The 14,822-nt window shown below is 44.2% G+C and overlaps 1 protein-coding gene across 2 annotated transcripts in view; it reads left to right on the top strand.

The window, feature by feature from the left end:
- WBP2 (WW domain binding protein 2) overlaps positions 1–14,822 on the top strand; it is a 417,756-nt gene that overhangs the window by 62,132 nt on the left and 340,802 nt on the right. For both annotated transcript variants that reach the window (XM_069654739.1, XM_069654740.1), the window contains exon 3: positions 2,036–2,171. In XM_069654739.1, the coding sequence (XP_069510840.1) occupies positions 2,036–2,171 (136 nt within the window). The remainder of the gene's footprint in view (positions 1–2,035; positions 2,172–14,822) is intronic.

Raw genomic sequence — 14,822 nt, forward strand, 5'->3', positions numbered from 1 at the left:
GGTTGCCTTCGGCAATGCTTTTTATCTGCTTTAGGTAAGGGGACAGTCTAGGCTTCCCAGCTGACAGATTCTCTGGATGGTGAGAGCTTGTGACAACGCTGGTAGAAAAGTGTTGGAGGATTCACAGTGCCTCTATCCTACTGTTATTCGGCTCTAATTATTAAGGGTGAGGATACGTTTGATGAGCTTTCGCTTAGTAGTTTTTCATCCTCTGAGATTTCACCAAGGATGCTACATTTCAGCAGCTTCACTTCTTTGAAACGCTATGATGGACATCGTACATCGGGGTATATCGCGAGCAGTATCCTGCAGAGACACGCCTGTCTTAAGTCTTCAAACCTAAAACCTGACATTTAGGAGAAGGCCTTTGACTTCCCCTTTAATGGGAATACATTATTTGCCTCAAATCGGAAATACGGACTTAGTCCTGCAACTGTGCAAAATCAGACTTTCAGACTGTCTGGTTCCTCTGCTCCTTTTCCTCTGAAGCTAAAGCCTGTGGGTTCTCTTACAATTATTTGCAGGTCTGTAAGACATATAAGTCGAGGAAGCCTAGCACACACACGTTTGGCAGTGTCTCAAAGAAAACCATTTATTTTAGTGAAAAACTGGAGCGCCAAACACATGTTTGCTGTTTTTGTTAAATTCAATGATGGCTAAAAATACATGATATATTATGGTAATGTACGTGTTCATTGTAAATGGAGAGCATGGCCCTGATGAAGGAGATTACAACCTCCGAAATGCATTGGCAATGATTAGGTTTGCTATCTTCCAGGCAACAGTAAACTATGGAAAAAAGGATTACCGTACATGAGTCCAAATACCAATATGTATAACTATTTTTGTACTAGTCCTATAAAAAGTAATAGGAACTTGATAAAATTTTCCTTCCAAAAAAAATGTTTCACCAATTCTGAGTGACCTCAGTTGAAGGAGATTTGTGAGAGCGACCGTTTAGCTGCTTGTGCTACACTCAGCTTTTTTGCTTTGGGCTCTAAAGAGTAGCATTTATCCTCTTGATGGCATCCATAAACAACATAATCCGTCTCCTGTTTTGTTTGACCAGTTCAGACATTAATATTGGCTTTTGCAAACATATTTGTATTATATATGTTACTAATGCATCCTACTTAAAATGGGGTGAGAATTTTTTTTCTCCTCAAAATCTAATGCTGTATTGGTTACTTTGCTGGGGCATGGCCCCTCTCTGAGATTTGTGGGCTGCCCCCTTGGGCTTCTCCCATTTGTTCTGCAAGCACTATTTGAAGGACATTTTCTGCAGATGGCGTTCTTCTTTTGGCCAGTAAGTGTTGTGCACTGACATGTCTGCACCGCCTTCCCATCAAGGTGGTGTTATGTAATCTGTTCCTGATAATTTAGAAGGTGGAGGGGCCAATGGACGAAAGAGTAATAACAAATGTACCTTCATGATGATTCAGGTCCTTTTAGTCTATGGCTCTGACTGCCTCACAATTTTCCCCCTCCATCATATACCAGTGCTAAAATTGTCATTTTTGTGAGTGTAAAATTGGGAGAAATAGGTGGTTGAAGCACAGAGGAACGGTTTTCTAAAGGGAACATACAACTAATCTGCTCATGGGTGCATAATTGATGGCTCCCATACCAGTTCATTATTCTTAAATCTATATTGCTGCTCTATACAGCATCTGTAGGGCAGTTTTACACCAGACTGGAGCAGGCCTTTCCCATTAATTAATGAAGTCAGGAAGGCCACAGTCTAAAAGTACTTGAATCTGCATTAATGTAATATATATATTTATTTTTGTTTTAGTTCTGTATCTTGTTTTTCAGTCCTTGTGCATGTTTGTTACCATCCAGCCTTGTTTTGTTAAACCCTGCAGATGCCGGACTTCGTAGTGGAAAGGTGGGGAATTGGTTGTAAATGGTGTGTGCTCCTACATACTCTGTTTGGAACTGTCCGAGAATGGGAGCAGGCTTCAGTTTGCATGCTTTTTTAAGACCAGCCTTGCACCTGCCGCTGTTTTGATTCCTTTAACCGTCTCACCTTCAGGTTATCTTTGTATCCAAAGGAAGAGATCCCCTGCAGTCCTTCATGATGCCTTTCTACCTGATGAAGGACTGTGAGATCAAGCAACCTGTCTTTGGCGCCAACTGCATCAAGGGCACAGTTAAGGCCGAAACTGGTGGTACGTACAAACTGAATGAGCAAAAGGCTTCTGTATTAAATATTAACACACCTTTTGCACTTGTTCAAGCTGGTGAAACAAGTCATATAAAGTTATGTTTAGGAATATACATTTCTTTATTTTGTTGGTCTGAAATCTTTTTTTACTTGCCATTGATATTTGTAATATATGCCCACATGTAATGAGATATCACTTGCCACGATCGATACCCTGCATCTTCGTGAGCGGCCACCCCACAATGTTTTTTTTTTTTTTTTACCCAATTGGTGGTAAGCTTTTAGCCATATCTAGTGTGCCTCATTATAAACAACTGCCCTACAAGGTAAGCACTCCCTGTCATCCCAGAGGTGGCAACAACCTACCCCCCCCTGACCTTGTACGCACCATATGACACCTCATTGGTAGTAGAATTTTGAACACTCAACTTGAAAAAAAGGGCAACTATTTGAGCTAGGTTCGAAACTAATTAAAAAAGAATTTGCACTCTTATGACCTAAAATTGCATATAATGGCACAGCACAAAATACAACTAAATATGTACATTTTCATCACATGCAGGCTGTACTTTAAAGAGGGTAGGGGAACTGAAACTGCTGTTAAGTAGTGATTATGTAAGACACCCTTCTAGCAAAGTCTTCCTATAGGGATTTCACCTTGAAACTGAGGATTGACATTTCCCATGTCAGTCTGGGGTCTGTAGAGTTGGCGGGATTAGATGAAAATAAAATCAAGCGATTGGTAGAATTGCTATACAAGAGCCAGTAGAAGGGACCTATATAGGTAAATGCCTTCAATTTTAACACATACAGTTTCATGTTTGGCTTTGGCGCATTTTGGTGGCACAGCCACCATAATGTTGCGAACACCATTGCTACGCAGAAGAGCAAGAGTAAAGGGTTTCCAGAAAGCCGACTTTGTGGTGGGCATGAAAACTGGAAATGCTGTGGCATAATTAGCTGACACACTCAATGGTATTTCTTGTTCCATTGCTCCGATGTAATCCAATAGTGGCTTGTTTTCTGTAACTAATTTTCTTCTAATCAGGAGTTCTGCACCACGTCATGTGACTGTCACTTTCAAAGCTGGGAAGGCATAGGTTTTTTCACAGCCAGAGGGAGTTGGGCTACTTTCCTGGCGCAGTTGAGCTACATATAGGTTCCCTTTCTGGATACTGTTACCATGCAAGCAATTATTTTTGGGAGCGGTGCAGTACTACTGACCACATACAAATGGCCATCTGTATGTGGTCAGTGGTACTGCAAAACTAAGATATAGGACATCGACGACCAAAGATTGCAATTAATACATACAACCAACAGATGTCACTCCCACTAGAGATTGTACCTCCTCCCCAGCCCGTGCGCTGTCCCCCCTCCCCAGTCTGTGTGTTCTCCGTCCACCCCACCCTGTGTGCTGTCCTGTCTCTCCTTCCATCCCATGTGCGCAGTCTCTCCTACTTTCCCCCGTGCACTGTCTCTCCTCTGTGCTGTGTTACGAATTGAGGGATTCAGTCACTTCTCCCAACGGGGGAAGCCCCTTTCTGTGAGGCTAGTGTGAGAATCCAGAAGGTGTCTCACCCGCTAGTCCGCGGGGATCTGTCATCCAGGTGGCCAGGACACAGCCATCTCTTTTGAATCCAGTTCCTGGGGGTAGACCAGTGCTGTAGGATCACCTGGGTGAGAGGTCTGCGGGGAGTGGTGGTGGGACACCTGATGGTGAGATGCAGTATCCCGTTCCCTGTAAGGATACTTAGGAACACCAACCCCCGTCCCTTTTCATAACACATCCCGTCTCGTGAGGATAGCTCAGGTGCAATGTGCTTGCCTTGGAAGCAAGACGACACGGAGCACCACAGGTTTTCTCCGCGCTTAGAGACCTCTGGGTATTTGCTTATTTATAAAGCACTTATCATATCAAACACTTTCTCAAAGACAGCCTTTCAAAGAAAACGGACTAACACCTAAGCCGTATACGTAACGTGTCCCAATACAATATGTCAGGCAGGGTCCGGCAATTACTGGCCATCATGTACACCTGACTTCCATTACCCTTCCCCACATGGATAGAAGGAGGAACACGAGAGCACACCCTGAGCGAGGCAAAGTACACGGGGAATCGGCAGTTCCAAGGTGGCAGTTTAACGCGAGGGGGAAGACGGCGATACCGAAGGGGATCACAAGGAGGGAAGTTCCCTTGACCTTTTCAACAAGGAACGGTTACTTTGACGAAACCTTGAGTAGAAAGCATAAGACCAGTAAACCAGGCTAAGGTATTAATCCTGCATTGTGTGTCAGAGGTACCCAGAGCCCTCCTGCGTCAATGGTCCAGGCGGGCAGAATTGCCAGCTGTCGTGGTACTGTCCTTGGCTACAACAAGAAAGCCACGTCTTTTAAAGCAACACAGTCCGCGACTAGGGGAGACTGATACAAGACCGGTCTGTGTTGAAGCCAAGGTTGCCAGCAGCAACCTTGTATGGTGAGCAGTGGATCTGAGAACATTGAATGAAACGTGTGTGATAACCAACGTGAGTAAAGTTGAACTGCAGGTGAGTGATTGAACTTCGAAGCCAAAATATATGATACCTTTGACAGAATCAAAGGTCTCTGTAAGGTGTCTAGCTGAGAGTTGACAAAAGTGAAAGAGTGACAAAGGATTGTGCATCAAAGTGGTCCTGTAACGGGTCAAGCAAAATGGTGTGCACAATCAAAAGTCTTGGATATTGATACAGTAAAAAAGTTGATGGGGGAAAGTAGATCAAGTTGGTCCGAGCCCGGCAAAGGGAGATCAATTGAAAGCTTTATGTTCAAGCAAGTTTGTGTTACAATAGATAAATTGGTTCCATGTGATCATGTCCCAGCAGAAAGGCTGTGTGGCAAAAAAGTTGCTGAAAAAAATGCTGTGGATTATCACATGGAACCTGTTGGGGGACACCCCCGCAAACCCATTTTTAAATTCTTTTTTTTTTTGTTTTATTTTTCCCCAAGACGAGCGGGGGACAGCGCTGCTCCCCTCACAAATGGGCACCATACATAATGTCGCCACTGCGACTATATGTATGGCGACCATTTGTGTGGGGGTAATATTACCAGATACCGATAAATTGGTCTGAGCCTGGCAGAATGAGACTGATTGAAGATTTTGTGTTAAAACTGATCTGAACCCGGCAGAGGGGTATCTGGGGTGAACCGTCAGTCACCCGAAGAAATTCTATACGTGGAAATCCTAAGAAAATTTGGTATATGTGAAAAACGAACTTTGCGTTAAAGTGGATCTGAGCCCGGTGGAGGGGGATCCAAGGTGAACAGTAAATCACCTGAGAAGCGTGAGCGTAGGAGAATCCTGAAAGTAAAGGAACTTTATTTATTTGTGGCATCAGGCCCTCTCAAAGAAGAGATTTTGAACAGCAAAGAGACTTTGGTACATAAGGCCTTGATGTTGGAGTTTTGAACTGCACCCTTGTGCTAGAGAAGCCAGAGACTATGCTAAGCTAGAGTGTACAACCTTATCTCATGCTGAAAACATGGGGAAGGGAAACCAACGGCTTGAATATCCTGACATGTCATTTCTTGAATACTTTTCTTTTGCATAACATTGTTTCCCATACTATTTGCATTTAGAGGTAAGGATTGTCAATAGGTTTATTAGTGTAGGTACTTTTATTTTGACAAGACACCGCTAGGACTGTTATTATTATTATTTGATGGTTTTAGCTTGCGCCCATCTTTAGAATTAGGATTAGATGGGTGTTTTCAAACCTAATTAAGGTTCAGTAAACACCCTTGAACTGTGGTCACTTGTGTCTGTCTTACTGTTTATACCATGCCTTCCTTACACTAGGGTAGGGAGCCGGCTACGCAACAGTCCTCCTAGGGGTGGCGGTAAGCGGGACCTCACAGGAAGATACTCCCCTCTTGGGGATAAGGACTCCCTTTCCAATGAGGAACTCCCTTCTCATTATACTCAAAAACCCAGTACATCTCTATTAATTGATAGATAACTATAACTAGTAGCAGCCTGGTTCTGTGAAGATTAAGAACATAGGAGTGATGAATGCTCACCTGTCAATCGCTGAGACGAAGCAGCCAACGGGAATTATGACGAACAAGGCCCTAACACAAAGGAAGGACTTGAGAAGCTGGGGAAGCCCCAGCAGTGCGTAATAAAAATAGGAGAGTCAAGAGAACCAGGAAGTGAGAACGGGGGGGGCGGGCGTTCAAACTGGCCAGATCGAGAAGGCTGGCAACCCGAAGAAGATGCTGCTTTACATACATGGAAGCAGCTCCTCAGAAGAAGTACCAACAGTATGAGGTACGAACGTCAGAATTGAGGAAGACTGTCAAAGTGACCAGGGTCGCACAAGAGCCCTAACATTGGCGTGCCGGATTGGCAATATGCTAAGAACGGATACGAGGTAGTCTGTTCACAGAAGGAGAACCTGAGGAGGGAACCGAATGAGGAAGGAAGGGGGGGGGGGAAGCGGTGGCGTGGAAGGGGAAATGAGCGAAGAGCCCTTTCATCGCTTATACCACCATAGGACACTGAAGCGGGTTGGAAGAGTGGCAAGAGAAAAGCCAGAGAGAGCCGTTCTGACGCGAATACGAAGAAGAGAAAGAGAACCCCAATCTGGTGACACAGACCCTTTACAGTGGAGGTAATGGGGCAAGCGGGAGACCCAGGAAACTGGGTGTAGAGGAAAAAAGGGACAGTAATATTCCACACAATAAGCAAACTGAATATAATGATTGGAGGAAACCTACTCCTGAATCCGGACATTACCAAAAAAGTGAGAATCATTCAGGCATTCATCATACTTGTCCCAGTGAATGGCAAGATCAAAAGAAGAGCAAGAGTCAAGAGGAGACAAGTCTACAAGTCGCATTATGCATTTGGTCGAGAAATTAAAGGCCATAATGCAAATGGATTTGTGTCCTCAGTGAGAAACCTGAAGGTACTCTCCCATCTACTTCCCAGGGATCTTATGTTCAGTTGGCCAGGGAAGGGTCCTCACTTTTGGATCCTGAACCTGGGGCTGGACTAAAGAGGGAGGATCACCTGGGTGGAGGGTCTTTGAGAATTGGGGAGAGAGTGCCAGAGGGTGAGACATGGTATTCTCCCCCCCACCCCCTTTCCTGGCAATTACCTAATTTACACTCGATTAGCATTTGTAGGATATTGTCGTTCGTATCCTACTTCTCCCCCCAAAGTGAAGGCCAGTACTGGGATGAAGATCATCCCAAGAGTAATGCAGGTTACCTATGAAAAGTGCCATTATGGTACTGGGACGATGAAGAGTGAGCCTGAGTGGTACAAATCTGAAGGTCAAGCACATGTTGGGAAGGAGCCTGTGCTTTCCTTAATTTCTGAACTTTCCAAGCGCTTTAGAATTGGGCAAGACTTCTGTTAATAGTTTTTTGGGCAAGATTCTGTTACTATTTCAAGGCACCACAAAAGACCAGGGGAGAGGGGGCATTATTAGAAGGCAGTTATTTAAATATAAGGTGCATTAGCTGAATTAATTTGTAAATGTTAAAGCTTATGCAGTTCTTAGCACATGACTCAACAATACTCCACGGATGACAGAATGCCGGTCGGAAATGGGAGAGTCCTCTGTCATTCCCCCAATCATCATGATCTGTAAAGATTAAAATATGTTATGTCTTGCAAGATATACTCATGGCCTTAATTCCATAGAGTGTTGCATTTAAACTAGTGTGAGCGTGATCAGGGGGTACCGCAAAATATTTAAGGGGCGCCCCTGTAAGTTGGGGTTCGCTTTCGGTGGTGACGACCCGACGTGTTACTTAGTTTCTTGCCCCTGTACTTTGCGAAGCCCAGGCCAGTCAGCCACGCCCAACTATAGTGATCAGACCCTTAAATCAAAAGACCCATGTATCCTGAACAGATTTAGTAGAAGCCATTTTAAAAGAAATCATTTCTGCTCACTGGAGCAGGGCGTGGCTCCAGAACGACAGGCACGGGGACTTTGTAACAGAGGGAAACTCAAGTGAACTATGCCCATGTGAGTATACTCTTGCAAGCGATAACAAAATGGCAACATGTATGTTTGATGTGGTGATGTGAATGGTATGGTGATGTGGATGTTATACGAGGTCAATGGAATATGACTTGGTGATGTATTATGGCATAGGACTTTTGGTGATGTAGTATTGATGAAGTATAAAATAGGACTTTTGGTGATAAAGATTGGATAGGGCAGATTGGATTGGATTGCAGGTGTTGTGTTGAGGCGTAGATTGGATAAGAGGTGGGTTATGTATTGAAATTGTCACGTATTTCTTTCTGTTTTTCCACTTTGTATAACGAAACGGGAACCTCAACATATATAAAAGACTGAGATGAAAGGGATCCTCAGTTTATAAGGACTGGGAGGTGGGATCCTCAGCCATAACAGGTTGAGAAGGTAGTACCACACATTATTCTTCTTATGATGATAAAAGCAATAAGTGGTATTATGCAGTGGCTCAGTATAAGGAATGGGTCTGGATGGTAGTCAATTATTTTTTGTATATTTTCTCTTGCTGTCTTTTGTGGCAAAAAAGGAAGAAAGCTGGATGAGTAGCGGTGTGGGTGTGGGTGTGGGTGAAATCAAAGTGAGAAAAAGTATGGGTGGGTGAGGGAAAAAAGTGGGTTGATCTATGTTTTTGAAGCACGTGCAGCATAGCAGTAGGGTTTAAGTGAAGCATTAGGGATGTGCGCAACATTATGGAGGAAGAAACTCCAATAAAACACATGCATAGGGTTTTGCCACTGTGTTGTGACAGAATAAACAATTAATAGTAGAAACAAAGGAAGGGGGGGGGGGACGGCCTGCTCCTGGCCAGAGCAGGCCTCCCATAACGGAAACATGCTAGAAAAGAATGTCCATCTTTGTAGCAACAAAGTAAGAAGGGAACAAAAGAGAAGAGATTCTAGATCTCAGGCAATTAGTTGAGGATATGGAAGATCAGGAAGGTCAAAAAGAGATCCAATGTAAGGGGATATACCCTGTAACACCTAAACCTGCAGTAGGGTATAAAAACCCAGTTTATAAACCTCCAGTGGTAGAGAGTGTCAACAGGATTATCAGGATTAGCAACTAGAAGTGGGGACTCGAGAGCTTTTGCACCTCCATATAACCCATCGGCAAGCGCTAATACGCCTGTAGCATTGGTGTACCCAGTGGGTCCACAAGTAGACATAGACAACGAGTTAAGAGCATTGCAGGAAAGGTTGGTCAGGTTACAAGAACCTGAAGAAGGATCGCCAGAAATTAGGGTACCGGTGCAAAAAAACGGGGGTTGGAAGTCGGGAGATTATTTTTTTTGTTCAGGTTAAACTCTGGAGCAGTAAGACATTTTTGTGTTTGAAAAAGATGGGCAGAGGGTATGGACGGTCCTGGGACAAGAAGTAGAACAAGCAAGGGATAATGGAGGGGAAGATCAAGGTGGTAGAAATAATGAAGAGGAAGGGCAAGAAGGAGATCAAGGAGAGGAGGCATTGAGAAACCCGTTCCTGCTACAAGAGGGACAGACCAAGACATAGACCAGATTTAAACATGGTAGTTCAAGATGAGAAGAATACTAAAGTTGTAGAAAACAAAATAGATATATATATGCCTCTAATACATAAAGTAGGGATAACACAGTATGTACCATGGCCTCAAATTGACAAAAATAATTTGTTTAAAGCTCTCCCCCAATTTATAGATGGAGCTAGTAAATGGATCTATGAATTTGAAAAACAAACAGAAGGGGCAGCCTTAGCAGTAGGAGACTTAAGAGTTTACTGATCACCATAGTTTGGGACCAGGCTGGGGACATATGGGCAAGGGCTGGGGTAAGTCATGCAGATAATGATGAGGTGAGTGAGGGCAAGGGTATGGGCTGCCCTACGAAGGAAGTACTCAGATACCCCTGACTTACATTCTTTAATGCAGTGCACAATGGGTGATAATGAGGACCCAGTTAGGTGTATTCTTAAATTATGGCAAATGTGGAGAGTTGACAGGGCCATTTTTCTATTTTATTGTAAAGAGGGGACTACCAAAAGAGGCCCAGAAGGCACTACATATCAATTGTGGGAATTGAAGCCAAAGGGTGGGCAGAGATGCAAAGTATAATAGTCCACAATTGTAAGAGAATCAAGGAGCAGGGCAGGGATGTGGCCCCGAAGTGGAAAATTGACGAGGCAACACTAGTGGAAAAGAAACTAAATAAGGTTGTGGTTCAAGCACCAGTGAAGGCACTGGCTCAGGGGGAAAGGACCGGAGACACTCAAATTGGGAATGCCACAATTGCAGAACTATGGGGTGAAGGAGGACAGGGACAATGGGGTTCGGGGGGGAGAACAGACAGGGACAAAGGGGTCGGGGGGAAGAACAGTATCCCAACCCACAGTGGCAGTATGAAGGAGCACCAAGGGGAAAAAGGAGGATTTCGAGGAGCAAGAGGCTTTGGGAGAATAGGCCCTCGGGGAGGAGGCTTGGGACTATCACAGTACTGGTATTGCAAGAAATGGGGGCATTTCGCAAGGGAATGCAGGAACCGGCCTGGGATGAGATTTAATTATGGGCCATCACCTCCAGGGCAGGGATTCCAAGGGCCTCAAGTAAGGAGACAGCAGCAATTTGGGCGAGGTGGTCAAAATCAGTCCCCTTATGGGGCTGACGGGTAAGGGCAACAGCTACAGCAGGGTGAAGGAACACAGTTGAACAGCATGTCATGGGGTTACAGGTGCCCCATTCCAAGGAGTTACAATGACGGGGGCAGCCCTTTTTCCTTCCCCAGGACAAATACATATTCTGATTAGGACAGCCCACAGAAAGCACACGCATGTTCAATCCTATTGATAACCGCACACTCTGAAAAGGAGCCATTGGTGGAGGAGGAAATAGGAAACGGGCATTTTGTATTTATGGTAAATTCAGGTCCAACCAAATCGTGCATCATGAAGTAAACTTTCCATTATCGGGTAAAACTCTTTACATGCAGGGATCCTCTGGGGCTATTTCTTCAGTTCCATACACTGAAGAGCTGGATATAAAAGTTGGAGGGGAGGACGAGCCCCCTTGTTATATTCAGAGAGTTCCCCTGTGAACTTGTTGGGTAGGGATCTGCTCGGTAAACTAAATAGAAATGTATCAGTCACAGATCAAGGGGTAGTGTGTTCCACTCCAGGGATGTGTGTAGCTCAAGCAATGGTAATAATCAATGCAATAGCAAGGGAGTCAGTAGTCCATGGGGTTCCTGTGGTCCTAGATATATTTATTTTTATGGTATTAGTAAAAGCAATGCCTCAAATTGCGACAAAGTGTTGGAGAGTGCCTACAGATTTTATTTTCCAACCCGTGGTGCCACCCGAGATGGTGGAAGGGACAATATTGTCATAGAATTTACAAGGACTAGTAGTATCAGAAAAAAGAGCATTCCTAATTGGAACAGACCAGGAAGGGTGCGAGTGGCGCGCAATATTATGTAAAGACCTGACATTACAATTAAAGTAAATGACGGATAACGAGTTATTTGAGGACAGTGAGCAAAAAGGGGGTGATTTTGGGAATCTGCATCCCCTGTGATATCATGGTGCAGTATAGGGAGGTACAGTGCACCCTGATGGCATTGGTAACTCAGATGTTTTAATTTTTGAGGAGGACATGCAATATGTGCCAGCATAATTATGGACTGTTAATCCACATGATGTTGGGTTACTGACCGATATGACCCCAGTACAGATTACATTGAAGTCCGGTGCTTCGCACAATCATCCAGTATGTGGATGATCGGTTGGTATGTAGTGAAAAGGATCATCCGTGCAGGAGGGGGTTCTGTTGCATTATTGCAGTTGCTAGCTCACAAAGGGTACAAAGCAGATAAAAAGAAGCTATAATACTGCCAACAGGAGGGACTATACTTGGGACAACTCATTTTTGTACTGGGGAAAACATTTTTATCAGATAGGGCGGCGGCAGTACGCACCGCCCCTAGGTCAAGTACTGTGAAGGAAATGTAGCAGTTTTTTGGGCTTATGTAATTATTGTAGGGCTTAGATCCTAGACTATGCAGTCTACACAAGACCACTGTTACAAAGGCTCAGGGAAGGACAGAGGACTTACAAGTACATTTGAATGGACTGGCAAAATGACGAGACAATTTCAGGACTTAAGCTATTTGCACGGCCCAGCAACATGACTAGACAATTTGAGGACTTGAGCTATTTGCACAGCCCCTGTTTTAGCAACTCCGGATTATATACAGGAGTTTTATTTATTTTCCCACTCCGATGAATGGCTCATGCACTGACGGAAGGAGACATATGTTGATGGGTCATAAATAATTGACCAGGGGCCGGGACAGAAGCACACAGAGGCGGTAGTGGCGTGCGGGAAAGGGAGGGGGGGAATAGTGACCAGCCCTGTAGAAAGCGAGACTATGGCTCCATACACAGCGTTGCCCATATTACAACTGGACCATTATTATCTGGGGAACTGATTAGCCCCAGGTTTAAAGGTCCATATGAGGTGGTGTTCGGTACTCCTCTCGCCGTCCGTTTGAAAGAGTTGATATTGGGTGCATCTCTCCAGTTGCCCTGGTGGAAAAGGGTTTCTCTCTTTTTCTCTCTTTTTCTCTCTTTTTCTCTCTTTTTCTCTCTTTTTCTCTCTTTTTCTCTCTTTTTCTCTCTTTTTCTCTCTTTTTCTCTCTTTTTCTCTCTTTTTCTCTCTTTCCCTCTCTTTTTCTCTCTTTCCCTCTCTTTCCCGTTAACCTTTTTCTCCTCTCCAGGAATAAGCAAAGATGGCTGACCGACCTCTCTGTTTATGTAGGGATTAGATTAAGAAAAAAGTAATTTCTTCTAGGAACTGTGTATTATATAAAGTACTATTGTGTTTTGTATGACAGCGTTTGTGGTTGTTGGAGTGGATGATGGTATGTTTGTTATATGGGGTGGCAATATAAAGGGGGTCGAGGGGATGGACAGATAGTATAAATATATGCATGAAACAAAAACACAATCACAATATGTCGCTCTTTTTGCCGGCCACCCCTACAAGTTTTCTTAGACGAATGAAACGGGAAGTATGAATGCATATGATTTATATAAGGGGTTGGGCTTCTACACTATTTCTGACATCCAAATGTAGAAACATTGAATAGCTGGTACTCTGGTATGTGCATTGCAGGAAGGAATATAATCAATGAAAGCTGTTACGTGTGTGCACTTATCCCACACACATCAGGGGCTCCTAAAGTTTTAGTTCCACATCCAGTCCAATTACAGAGGCACAATTCTGGGTACATCTTGCACTATGCAGGATAAAGGGCACATTCCAGGCACATAGTGTGCAGTTGAAGAGCATTGATCTAGACCCAGTGTTATGCAATGGCAACACAAAATATTGCCAGTGTCTACAAGGACCATATTTCTCCTTGGGAGGTTACTCAAATGAGAATGACAAATGACCGGGCACCACAGTCATGTTCCTGGCAGATGGGCAGATTGAGTACAGTGGAGTAGCAATATCCCAAATAGAGACTGTGTGCGCAAATATGGTCCCAACACATCACAAGGCTGACCCGGATTACAACAATGAAGAAGCCAGTGTGAATAAATAGGGCCAAAAAGATTGAAATTTGTTTTAGCAATGAAGGAACAGTTCCTTGTGGCGCAAACAGAGTGCAACCACACTCTTGTGATCCCTGGTATGACTAAAGGTACAGCAGCAGTGATGGATTAGTACTGGGTTTGTGGCCGACAAGCCTACCTTCAACTCCTACCATCTTGGAGGGGCAAGTGTTCACTGGCCACCCTGCACTCCATGCTACTAGTAATCCTGGAAGAACACCTGAAGGGAGAAGAAATGCCTGTTGAGGTGCCGACAGCCACTCTAGCACCTAAAGAAGCTTGCAGATCACGCAGGAATTTGGTATGCTGCCAGAGAAAGGACGATTTTTACGGCGGGGAAGAAAGAACAGCTCAAACTGCCTCAAAAGACTGTTTCGCACTGCTGAGAGGAATACCTAACAAGTATTGACTTTTTAGCTCAGCAGAGACTTTCTTTTTGATCTTTTTTGGCTCCTGAAGTACACACAGCTGCTGCACTTTTATACCCCTGGAGGATGCTGAGAATGAGTCACTAGCCCACGTCATCAAGGCGGTGCACAATCTAGGTGTTCAAATGAAGAAAGAAGGTGGAGTTCAGTACATACATTGGCAATCGCTTGTCTTTCATTGGGTCTCGTCATGGCTGGGGGCAGCAGTAAAACTACGGGTGCCTGTGATCCTGTTCTTCTTGGTTCTCTTCTGCACGTGCTAATGGGGTCTCGGGTGATGAGTTCCTATAGTCCCTAATAGTGCAAAGATGATATCAATTAGGGATCTAAAACACCTTGCCATACAATGAACAGCGTAACTCAAACTAATATTTCTGGGGTTGTAGATATGTGGGGTGGGGATGAGTTTGTTACTGTAGAAGTACCGAAAGGGGGCAATGTTGGGAAGGACCCTAGTGCTTTCCTTAATTTCCAGGCGCTTTAGAATTAGGAAAGGGCAAGATTCTGTTAATATTTGTAGGCACCACAAAAAACATGGTGGGGGGATTGGCATTAATAGAAGGCAGTTATTTAAATATAAGGGGCCTTAGCTGAATAATGAATTTGT

The sequence above is a fragment of the Ambystoma mexicanum genome, chromosome 3q (assembly GCF_040938575.1).
Source record: "Ambystoma mexicanum isolate Mex_15411 chromosome 3q, UKY_AmexF1_1, whole genome shotgun sequence".
In the NCBI taxonomy this organism is placed as follows: Eukaryota; Metazoa; Chordata; class Amphibia; order Caudata; family Ambystomatidae; genus Ambystoma; species Ambystoma mexicanum.